This window comes from Toxotes jaculatrix, chromosome 21 (genome assembly GCF_017976425.1).
Source record: "Toxotes jaculatrix isolate fToxJac2 chromosome 21, fToxJac2.pri, whole genome shotgun sequence".
Lineage (NCBI taxonomy): Eukaryota > Metazoa > Chordata > Actinopteri > Toxotidae > Toxotes > Toxotes jaculatrix.
This window is the reverse complement of record NC_054414.1, coordinates 18,121,223-18,133,452: the sequence shown is the minus strand read 5'-3', so window position 1 is coordinate 18,133,452 and position 12,230 is coordinate 18,121,223. Positions and strand designations below refer to the sequence as shown.

Genomic DNA, 12,230 nt, shown 5'->3' with positions numbered 1-12,230 from the left:
CCCATGCAGCACCTTTGGATGACTGGAAGCCAAACCTTATGAGGCAACATCACTGTTGGACCTTGTCAGCATATGGTCTGGTGGAAAAACTTTGGTTCAAAGGTCAGCAATAATTAGTACTCGGTATATGATACCAACGATTTATTAACCGGCACTTACAGTACTGAACCAACTCACGATTATCACCCAGAAGACAGATGATTAACATTTATGGTCTTGTTTTATGTTCAAATCCTCATGTTGATTGAGAAGTTAGAAGCAGTAAATGTTCGAATGTATGTGATAAATCTGTCATCAGCTTTGTGCTGCAACGTTCGAGAAAGAATAGAGCAGACTCCGGCTGTTCAGATGAGATGAACAATAGCATCAGTGGCTGCTGCTCTATGAGAAAACCAGTTTTTGAAAGACAAGATGTCCTTTACCGCGCAGCTGTGGGGATAAACCCTGAAGCATACTGCTATTACTCTAAACAAGAGCAGTGATAGTAATGAACTCAGAGATAAAAGTGGAACAGCCACAGATTATCTCTCTGCCCTTCATAATTCCTACAATGACCCTGAAGTTCAAGCACATAATGACAACATGGCCTGGCACAGCTCACGCCACTGTGGGCCTCAGATTGGACCATTACACCGATATAGGACACGGCACACACACACACACACACACACACACACATTTCTTATTACCAGATTCTTTCATTACTACAAATTTTATGATATACACAAAAAATAGGATTAAAGTCCAAACAGACTTAAAACAAGCTTTGAGTCTGTATTTAGAGACAAATCTGTGCCTGTTTTAATTGAACTTAACTCACAGAAGCTCACAGGCTGATTAGCTTTTTTTTTTAATATCATACAACTTAATATTCAGTGCTTTTCTTTTTGGAGTGTCTCAGTGTGTCTTTATAACTTTTGCTTTGGCTCAGACTGGATTTTGCTGTGTTTCTGAAGGATCGTGATTTTGTGGAATCAGACGATCAGATAAAACATCATAATTACAGCAGTGTGTCCAGCCCCCGGGGTAAAGATGTTGACGGTGGCATTTTCACATCATTTATTCAGTCACATTCACCTCTTAATTCTTTTCTCAAGGGTTTTTTTTTCCTCCTTTCTGAGGGGAGAGGGGAGGGATTGTTGGTGAGAAAACGTCATAAATCGCTCACACTCCTCCCTGAGTTAAACCATAAAAAAGACCCACCCAAACAAGATTGGAGACAGCGGTTGTGCGCGGCTTTGCTCTGTAATTCACTGAAGGGAGTGTGTCATGTGTACGAGTATGTGTGTATACATGCAGTAGGTTTGTGCATCAGTGTGTGTGTGTGTGTGGTATGAGGGTTCCTCAGATATTTTTAGGGCAGACAAAGTTCCTCGGTAGAGTAATTTCCCAAATCTTTGAAGTCACTTTTTAACTTTGGAGTGCAGCTGTTTTTGTCTGAATGAGATAAGTCGGAAGCTGAAGGCAGCAGAAATGTGCTGGCACCGGTTTTACCAAACACTGTAGTGAAACATTCTGATTTCTATTAGTCATTACAGCACAGCACATTACAGGAGCAGCTTTAGTGTGTTTGATGGTCGTGTTTCTACAGAATCCAACAAATCTTCAATTAACACTTCACTGTTCAGATTATTAGGTTTCATTAAATCTCAGGTGCTAAAATGGTGTGATGTAAAGCTGTGATAGTTATATTTCTGGAAAGTTTGATGGTTATCGTGATGATACCTTTTACTGTGATGTTTTTGGCCACAATAATCATCGCATAAAAATTTGAAACTCCCTAAGTGGGAGTCAGACTGCACACAAATCATCAGAGGTCTCACTGTTTGAGTGAGTTTCTTCCTCCCTCTTCCACTTCATCCCGGCTTTACCTCCTCTCTCTGTCTCTGTCTATCTGTCTGTCTCTGTCTCATTTCCTGGCAGCTCTTGGGAGGAGTCCTTTTGGAAAGAGATCACAAGGCTGCAGGTCAGACCAGTTTAGACACACTTCCCTTCACAGCTGGACAGACAGAACGATGAGGGAGAAAATAGATGATACAGAGGAAGCTGCTCCATCACACCTGTGATAAACCTTAACCCTCTTTAAACTCATATCTAACTATAACCTTTATCTGACGTGTGCTTTCACATGAGTCACTGCCCAGTTTAGTCTGCAAATTAAAAAACAAACCAACAAACAGACAGATGACCACGATACCAAATTTAAATCTGATTCAGTTTCCATGTGCCTATAAATAGCATTTCTGTGAGACTATTATGACCCATACGGTTCTCTAATCTCTGTCCTGTGTCATTTAAATCCTCCTAAATGAGAGTGGAACAGATGGATCAGCCAACCCTGTATCTCCGTTGACACGCTCCAGCTGATTGATTCTCTCTTCTCTTCTCTTCTCTTCTCTTCTCTTCTCTTCTCTTCTCTTCTCTTCTCTTCTCTTGCCTTTGACACAGACGTGATTCTTAGGTGGGATCAAACACCAGGACGCCTCTGGGTCTTTCACTGATTGAAATCTTTAACTGTTCAGCTTCACAAAGCATTGTGAAGAATTGGATGGTCTGACTGCGGTTTGTTTATCCAGTGTGTAATGTTTTGCTATTGGGCGGGAAAAATGAAAACCACAATGCCAGACTGACACACCCAATGGTAATAGTTATACAAAGATCCCCTTGATGCACATTTGAATGATATGCGTATTTATTTTGCCTGAACTCTCTGATATCTTTGTGTTAACCTTTGGGGAAAAGTCAGACTTGCTCCTGTGGAAGAACGAAGGGCACAGCAGATGTCTCCTGTGTCTCCTCATGTCACTCAGTATGAGTGAAATATTGTGATATATTAATGTGAACAGTACCAGACGTTTACAGCCTGTGTTTAGGTCCAGTGGGTGCACATGCTCAGGGTCCACATACCTGCACATATGCTCATTATGGCTGGCAGACACTGTCACCTTCCTTCTGTACATACCCAGCTGGGATCTCACATACACCCCTCCCATCATGTAAACCATTGTTGACAATCCACCAGAGGCCATTGTACATGTGGGTTAAGTGGGCAGCTCGCTGTGTTGGCCCGTGCAGAGGGAGACGGAGGGCCCGTCTCAGACAAAGACCTCCGATTGACATCTGAACAATGGAGCGGGCACACAGCAGCCTCCTGACTGAGGAGAGGGAGGGCACAATGAGTCTTTCTCTGGGAGACCAAGGGAGGAAGAGCCAGCGTGTTAGCTTAGCTTAGCTGCTTACACTGCTCATGCTTTGCAAGTTGCATTAGCATGTGAAGGACGGACAGTGTGTCTGTCAGAAGACTGTCAGAAGTTCCTTTCTGGGTCACTTTACCTTAGATTTGATTTTGATTTGATTACTGGATCAGTTGTTTGGTCTGTACATATAAGAATTAGTTAAAAAATACCAATTTCTCCACATCACCAAGTGTCTTGTTTTGTCTTGCATCCAGTCCAGAAGCTAAATTTAGTTAATTATCACATAACACAAACAAAAAGGGCAAATCCTCACAATTAAGAAGCATGAAAAATAACGTTAATGATTAATCAGTTATCAGAATAATCAATAATAATAATCAATCTACTAATTGTTTCAGTTTCCTTGCATTTTTACAATTTGCGTTCTATGTCACTGTCGCCCTTTTGTGCCGGTTTGTTCATGGCCTGACATACAGTGCGAATACTCACATGCAAATCTGAACACGCAAGGACGAGCTCATTGTAGCATGTGCTGTTACACACTCTGTTGTTCTCTGTGGTTGTTTGTTTTTTTAAACTCCTTGTGTTTTTTCCCCTTTGCTCTGCGGAGAAATGACCATTTATCAGTGTCCATGAAAGTTTGCAAGTGACCTCATGTCCCTGGAAGATAGATCTAATCTAATGGAAACTTTTTTTTTAAATCGTGCCTTCTACTCAGCTTTTTGTATGTTCTGTAATTCCAAGTGTATTTCTGTCTGTACTGGAAACATTTTATTTTTACCATCAATATGTACCCGGATACTTTACCAAGACCATTTCAAAGTTTAGAGAAGATAAACAGGATAAAAGGGCCATGGTCAAGGTTTAGAAAACACTGATAAATGAGAAGAGTGTCATGGGCATCTGTCAGCAGCTTCACCATTAATGTTTTGGTTGATGCTCAAGGCTCCTTATGCCAAAAAAATGTTGTCATCATTACAACAACATCAAAGCTTCGAGGAGTTTGCAGCTTTCTTCAGTGCTTGAGTTGTACTTTAATGAGAGAGTCAGCATTTTAATCTTAATGATATCTCAATATCTGGCAAGTCTTTAAACAAATATGAGTGCGTGATTGAGTTTTTCTGGCACTTGCTTCAAGCTCACGATCACAAATCCTTTACATAGACCTATTAGGAATGTTTTGGAATAATGTGCTTTTGGCCTTGTTTGCAAGGCAGCGGCAGAGGTTTGGCAGCTGTGAAGAAAGAGATCATTCTTCTGTGGAGTGAAACTGGGATCCTGGTCCTCTTTGGAGAGGAAGGAAGTCAGGCAGGCGGCCTCAGGCGGAGAGACAGAGAGATTGTGTGAGCGAGAGAGAAAAGGGCACAGAAAGGGTGAGAGAGACAAAGTGTGAGGGGAAAAAATATCCCCAAAAATATGTGGGCACCTGAATATTACACCCATATGTGATAGTTGAACATCTTGTTTCAAAACTATGGGCAGCAATCTGCTGCTGCCAGCCTCCACTCCTCTGGTTTCAGGCTCTCCACCAGATTTTGGAAGCTGGCTCCAGGGATTTGCTCCCATTCAGCCGCAAGAGCATTAGTCAAACGCTGATGTCGGTGATGAGTTTGGTTCACAGTTGGTGTTCCAGTTCAGTCCAGAGGTGTTGGATGAGGTTGAGCTCAGCGCTCTGTGCAGGCCAGGCAAGTTGTTTTTTTCTTTACTCTCTTGACTCAGGAGCACGGTGACATGGTGAAAGAGCACAAACAAACGGCACAGTCATAACTCAGGAATGGTTACTGGTGTTAGCCCGTGAGTCAGCCATAGTGACATGGTGCGAGAAGAGTCGTAGACCTGAAGCAGGACTAAACCAGATCCTCTGCTTTCTATCTAAGCCTGTTTTAACTCTCAAGGAGTCATTTAGTGTCGACCTGACTCCACTTTGTGCACGCAGACATTCTTATGGTGAAACAGGAAGGGCCTTCCCCAAAGTTGGAAGCACACTATTGTCTAAAATATGTTTGTATGCCGGAGCATAAACACGCAAACATGTGTGCATCCACACTTTTTATGTGTTTAGCTATATCTGACCGATACTGGTGGAAGGAAAGAAGTGAAGCAGGATTTAACCCTGGACACATTATTGGTTTCTAGTCGTCACTTCCTTGTTGACAATGATAAGAAGTGTGAAAAAACTCACCTGCACCTTCAGTGCAAGATTGTCAGTATCATCATATATATGGTCTGTTTACAGTTCAGCAAAGTCAGTATCATATAAAATTATTAATACTGGCTAATGTTTCACTTGTGTTAAGTCCTTTGTTATTGAAAGACATTTTGTTGTTTGAGATTTTGTATTAACGTGGTTTCCTTTTTGAATTTCCTGTTTGATGTCCCTGAATGACCCTGAGAGTGGGTCTGCATTCAACTGCGCTTGCATCTAATTTATGGGTTTCATTACCACTGTGGTTAATAACAACAGCTGAGTGATGATTTGAAACAACTGCAGTCTTCTGAAGCTGTTTGAACTGTGTTGATTGCTTTTATGGTTTATAGAAGTGTTATCGTCAGAGGCCTCCCAGTACAACGTGATATTGATTTGCAAGGGAAGTGTGGAATTCTGTGATATCCTGTTTTTCAGTGATTTCTGGCTACTTGTTAAAACTTAACTACACAAAACTCCAGACGGATACTTAAGATGTTTAAAGGCATAGGTCAGAATTTTTGGAAATACACTTATTTGCTCTCAGGAGGAGATTTAGATCGATTCCACTCTCAGAGACATGAGAGTAGCATCAATCTTCTCATGTGTTATGTGTCCACAGGTTTGAGAAGGGCAGGATCTACTCTTACATCGGAGAGGTGGTCGTGTCCGTCAATCCTTACCGTGCCATGAACATCTACGGCCGCGACACCATAGAGCAGTACAAGGGCCGTGAGCTGTACGAGAGGCCGCCCCACCTCTTTGCCATCGCTGACGCTGCTTACAAAGCCATGAAGAGGAGGAACAAAGACACTTGTATTGTCATCTCAGGTAACATGGGAAGCCCCCCTGCATGAGCTCCACACAAAGCACAGAGAGATGTTTTACCTTGTTGTGCTTTGATTACAAAAAGACAAAGGATGTTTTACGTTGTTGTTCAATTCACATGTTTGGAATAAAGTTTGGGATCACAGTGTATTTCTGAGCATTTTATTTCTTTTATATTGTGTTTACCTTTATGAAAAGTCCTGTAGTATTCAGTCATCCTCAGATGTTTTGAAGATCTGAAGGAGAGAAAAGTTGCTATAACTTCCATTCTCTTAAAAACAATAAAACATTTCACCTTCACTTTTTCTAAAGAAAAAAAAAAATCATGTGGCCTGGAGCGGTGTGGCAGCATGGAGAAAACATGCAGAGGATAAAGCACCACTCAGTGGTCAGAGGGGGAACTGAGACCCTCCCTCACAGTGTTGCTAAGAGACAGAAAATATGATGTTATGTTGAGGTGTGTTGGTTTAATCTGCAAACAAACTAAGTTGCATCAAATATATTTTTCTTAATGACTCTGTTTATCATTGCAGGGGAAAGTGGAGCAGGAAAGACAGAAGCCAGCAAGTATATAATGCAATACATTGCTGCTATCACCAATCCTAATCAGAGGGCTGAAGTTGAAAGGTGAGCTGCTCTTATTCACACTGATAAACCTAAAGACGGTGTAGAACCTGTGCACGGGTGGGGCTGGGTGATTAAACAGCTCATATTACCTGATACTTTCCTGTGGATTTCTGGATTGCAATTGTTTTTCTCACTCCGCTGGCACAAACAATTCACTGGAAATTTTAGCACAAAAAACCCTTTAATACTTTGCTTTGAGACATTTTGCATATTCAGATCAGACATGAGATAAACATGATATTTTAATGTAAACTGTGTTATATATTCAACACTCTTTCCTCTTCAACAGAGTTTCTACCTAACCTAATGCATTTTAGTGCCTGGCACTGAGTTAATAGCTAATTCTTAGGCGTTAGATTTTCTATCAGACAAAGCAGTGACTTGTATTACAGGTCACTTTTGTTATCTTATCACAGCTGTTGTAGTCAGAAGAAAGTTATTATCACATTTCAAGAATTTATTCCGCCAGTAGACAAAGGCTCTTAGATCAAACTAAGGTACAGTTACTGTTCAACTAGACTTTAGTCAGTGTCAGTGATAAGTGAGTGGGCGTCACCTGTTCCTGTAGATAGAAGAGATGTTGTTCCACATTACACAAGAAAATTAAGAGGAAAGCAAGAGATCAGCTTTGATGTAAAGTAAACAAAATGTAGGTCATAGATAAAGATAAGATTTAGTGCTGATAATACAAAAGTTCAACTTTACAGTTACAGTTCAAATAAATTTGAATATATAGTTTACTGGGTGCGAACCTGGCTTTGCTCCCCGCCGCTGCTTTGCAATGCACTTTCCCTTATCTAAAAATATTACACAGCCTAAACAAACAATTAAATTCACTTCTCTTTCTCCTGCTCGCTGACTTTAATATCATCCTGCCTTCACACAGGGTAAAAAACATGCTGCTTAAATCCAACTGCGTCTTGGAGGCGTTCGGGAACGCCAAGACCAACCGCAACGACAACTCCAGCCGCTTTGGCAAGTATATGGACATCAATTTTGACTTCAAGGGAGATCCCATCGGAGGCCACATCAACAACTACCTGCTGGAAAAGGTAAGGGCCCATCGACCGGCCTCAGAGATGAAATGAAGGGTAGTCACACCTGTTACCTGGTGACAGTGAAGGCAATACAGATGTTTATAGTGGAAGCACATAAATGTATTACACCTATTATAGAAGGCAGTTTGTTTAAATTTGACATCATATTTTGTATGTTAAGTACAAGTTTCTTTTTATTTTAATGGAGGGAAAAGGTTTAATATATTACAGCGTGTTTTCTCAGCCGAGCATGTGCTCAAAATGTGTTCCAACTGTGCTGATAATTCCCATACGGTACTGTTAGCCATATGGTAGCCATCTTTGTCCCTCTACAGCATGGTGGTGTGGGATGATAAGCGACGAACTTCCCTTTTACAACAACTGTTCTGTGACTCTGTCCTGTTTTTGTGTGCTGCTTTTTTCTCCAATAGTCCAGGGTGATTGTCCAGCAAGAAGGAGAGAGAAGCTTTCATTCATTCTACCAGGTAAATTTATATGTGTGTGATTCATACATGACGAGCTCGCTTATGACTCAGGCTGCATTACGTACAGTATGTACAGTACATATGAGTAAACATGTCGGAAATTGCAGCTGGCACCGTGTTAGGTACTCATTATATAATATCCTGACCAGTGATGCAAACTGTGTGTGTTTTTTGGTTCTTCTCCAGCTGCTCAGAGGAGCTCCAGATTCCTTGTTACGCTCTCTTCACATCCAGAAGGACCCGACGGCCTACAACTACATCAAAGTCGGAGGCCAGATTAAGGTACATTTACAACTCCGCACACATGCATACATTTGTATGTATGTATGTATGAAAACCCCAAAAACAAAAGTCTGAGGGAGTGTCAGTGTGACATGTTCGCTGAAGGATAAATACAATCAAGAAGACGACTTACAGATGTGTGTCTCCCCACAGTTTACAAGATTTTGAAAGAAACCACACAAACAACATATTTGTGGTACAAGTGTAAAGTGTGTAGAGATGACAAACTCTGAGTTACTGTACATATGTACTGTGTGTACATAAATGTAGTCTTTCCGAAGCTGTTGTAGTATAGATGTCTGCTGTACTGTGCCGTCTTTGCATGAGCTTAATGAGCAGGAACAAAACCACTTGACAGCAACAAACAGCCTGACGTCATGGAACACGATACGTCCAAACAGCTGAGGTGGTGGTTTGTTCGCTGTGTGCCCCAGCGGCTCTTATTTTCATAGCCAGACATCACAGTTCAGCACCAGTTTGTAATTTAATTAACTGTAGGAGTTTGATATTCTGCCTGGATTAACTAAAAGAGGTCAACACACACACACAAGACAGTAATAGATCAACATTTACATCTGCTTCTGCGGGAAAATCGACCACCAGTCCAATTTCAAACAGATAAAATGTTGAAATGAGCTCACTGAACATTAAAACAACTGATCCGATTAAATATTCTTTTTGTAATTTGTTTTCATCCCTCTCCAACATTTCTCCTCTCTCTCTTTTTCCAGTCCTGCATCAACGATGGGGCTGATTTCAAAGCTGTAGCCGACGCCATGAAGGTGATTGGTTTCACAGGGGACGAGATTCAGACTGTTTACAAGATCCTGGCCACCATCCTACATCTGGTAATACCCAATAATACCGAATCCCTGCTCGTTTCTTGCGCCAGCTGTGCTCCCAGATGTGAGTTCTGTGTCCAGATTTTAGGCAAATGTGTGAGGTAGTGGCAGCATGAACCAGTGCCCTTGCCAAGGATTTGAAAATGTGTTTGTTTATTTATTTTGTTTATTTTGTCACTGTATAGTGTGTCCAATTCAAAAGCAGCTTAGCATTAATCTTATTTTATGGTTTCCAAATAACTTCCTGGGAAGTTTCCTGTAAAGCATTATGTAATTTGGTAGCAATTATAGTGGAAAATAGAGACAGTGATAACACAGTTAATTGAGTTTAGTTTATATTATCAAGTTTATGAGCAGATGCTGATTTCCAGAGGACTTTCCTTGAAAGATCTTCTCCATTTTAACCCAAATAAACATTCATTCATCATTCTTTTTTTTTCCATTAAGTTTGAATTGTGTGTTTGTCAGTCTTCTCATCTAAGTCTGTTCAAACTGTTTCTTTAACCAAACCAAAACCAAATGCACTAAGGAATCCTTCCTCTCTCTGGCCTCTGTCTCCAGGGAAACCTGACGTTCGGGGTGGACGGTGATGTGACCTTGATCGAGAACACAAAGCTGGTGTCTGTGATCAGGGAGCTGCTGTCCACCAAGGAGGAGAATGTGGAGAAGGCCCTGCTGTACCGCACGGTGGCCACAGGTCGAGATGTCATTGAAAAACAGCATACGGCACAGGAAGCCAGCTATGGACGGGACGCTCTAGCCAAGGTTATTGTTGTAAATTACAGGTCGTTTGTTGTTTTCCGGGCTGTACCGCACAAAGTGGACTGCACTGAAAAAAAGAGTAAACATTGGCCTGACGATGCCTGCAGGGTTGTGACATTTCACTTTGTGCTTGGTGATATTTTTACTGCGATTCACACTGATTCTCACAAGCATGAGTCACAATGTTATGACTCCAGACAGAGGCTGGAGACTGTGGAGGACGCAATGTATGTAGGCAGCTTCAAGACCAGCACTGTGGGCTGCGAACCCAAGTCTGACTCACTCATATTTTGACATTTAACTCACAGCTATTCATCTGTGTGGTACACTACTCCGTGCCCTTGAGCAAGGCACTTGCTCACCAGCCGGCAGCCGATTAGTCTGCTACACACATCTTACATGACATGTTTTGTCGCCCTCAGGCCATGTATGAGCGTCTGTTCTGCTGGATTGTGGGACGAATCAATGACATAATTGAGGTGAAAAACTATGACGCCAGAGTCCACGGGAAGAACACAGTCATCGGGGTTCTGGACATCTACGGTTTTGAGATTTTCCAGAACAACAGGTTTGGATGAGACAGGATGCTCCACCATTATATGAAGCAAATCTGTATCTGCACATAAAATATTTCACATTTTAACATATGATTTTATTGGTTGTGCGAGGATTAAAGCTGTCGGCTATCAGTTTAGAATTATTTCTTAACTCAGTATTAACATTCAATCTCCTGTGTTTCTTGTACTATAGCTTTGAACAGTTCTGCATCAACTACTGTAATGAAAAGCTGCAGCAGCTGTTCATCCAGCTGGTGCTAAAGCAGGAACAGGAGGAGTATCAGAGAGAAGGCATCCCATGGAAACATGTATGAAGGACATTTTTTGATCTTAATCTATTTACTATCTGTTTTCTTTTTCATTTCTGTTGTCATCCTCGAGGTGTATTATTTGATTTTTAACACGTGACATAACAGGACTTTTTACAGTTTTACAAAATAGTACAAATCAAAATATCTTCATTTGCTTTGACCTTTTACACAAATTTTAGAATTATTCCTCCTAAACACACATATATATTATATTTTGTGTAACCTTTGTGTATTTTTGTCATCCCGATTTGGCTTCTTCTGCTCTGTGTCCTTTTATTAGATCGATTACTTTAATAACCAGATCATTGTGGACTTGGTGGAGCAGCAGCATAAAGGCATCTTCTCTGTTCTGGATGAGGCCTGTATGAACGTGGGCAAAGTCACAGATGAGGTTTTCCTCCAAGGACTCAATGGCAAACTGGCCAAACACGCCCACTACACCAGCCGCAAGGTAGGAGACACTAAATATGTCTCTGACTTAGAGTCGATCAATCATTTAAGTTTCTATTTGGAAGCTTCAAACATTCTCTGGTTGTAGCTTCTCCACTGACAAAACTTTTCTTTTTAATTGATCGATAATGAAAATAGTCATCAATTGCAGCTTTGATCTAACTGTTGATTTGATATAAACTAATTTAGAGTACATGACTTCTGCTGCGTGGTTTGATCTTCAAAATGCAGTTTGCTTACCTTGTTAAATGGATTTGAATCTTTTTCTGTTTCCTTTCATTTTTAACTGAGTGTGCTAGTTTTAATTATTTAAAATTTACAATAACAATGTTAAAACACTAAAGATAAACAAATGACAGCCTTAGTGTTTCAAGGCAGAACATGTTGTCTATTTCAAAGTGCATGAGAGTGGATTTATCATAGCTCTATGGTACGATGTGCAAATTTAAGATAGAACATTAAAAGGATCATCAAACAACAAACTTTAGTATAAAAGTGAAGCAACACATCAGATTCTGATGATGCAGGATGTGTCTGTGGTAACCTGAGAACACCAGAGGGCAGATTACACCGCAGTAAGGAACCATTAGCAGCAGAGGAAGAGATTGAACATGATCCTGTTTAATAATCAGGAAGGCTTTACAATCTAATTCACGCTAATGGTCTG

The 12,230-nt window shown here is 40.9% G+C and overlaps 1 protein-coding gene across 1 annotated transcript in view; it reads left to right on the top strand.

Annotated features, from left to right (window-relative positions):
* The window catches only part of myo1d (myosin 1D), a 76,717-nt gene that overhangs the window by 9,378 nt on the left and 55,109 nt on the right, over nt 1–12,230 (top strand). Inside the window, exons 2-11 of the mRNA XM_041066972.1 lie at nt 6,005–6,213; nt 6,744–6,837; nt 7,724–7,889; nt 8,306–8,359; nt 8,546–8,641; nt 9,373–9,489; nt 10,045–10,248; nt 10,668–10,813; nt 10,996–11,110; nt 11,394–11,564. Coding sequence (XP_040922906.1) covers nt 6,005–6,213; nt 6,744–6,837; nt 7,724–7,889; nt 8,306–8,359; nt 8,546–8,641; nt 9,373–9,489; nt 10,045–10,248; nt 10,668–10,813; nt 10,996–11,110; nt 11,394–11,564 — 1,372 coding nt within the window. The remainder of the gene's footprint in view (nt 1–6,004; nt 6,214–6,743; nt 6,838–7,723; nt 7,890–8,305; nt 8,360–8,545; nt 8,642–9,372; nt 9,490–10,044; nt 10,249–10,667; nt 10,814–10,995; nt 11,111–11,393; nt 11,565–12,230) is intronic.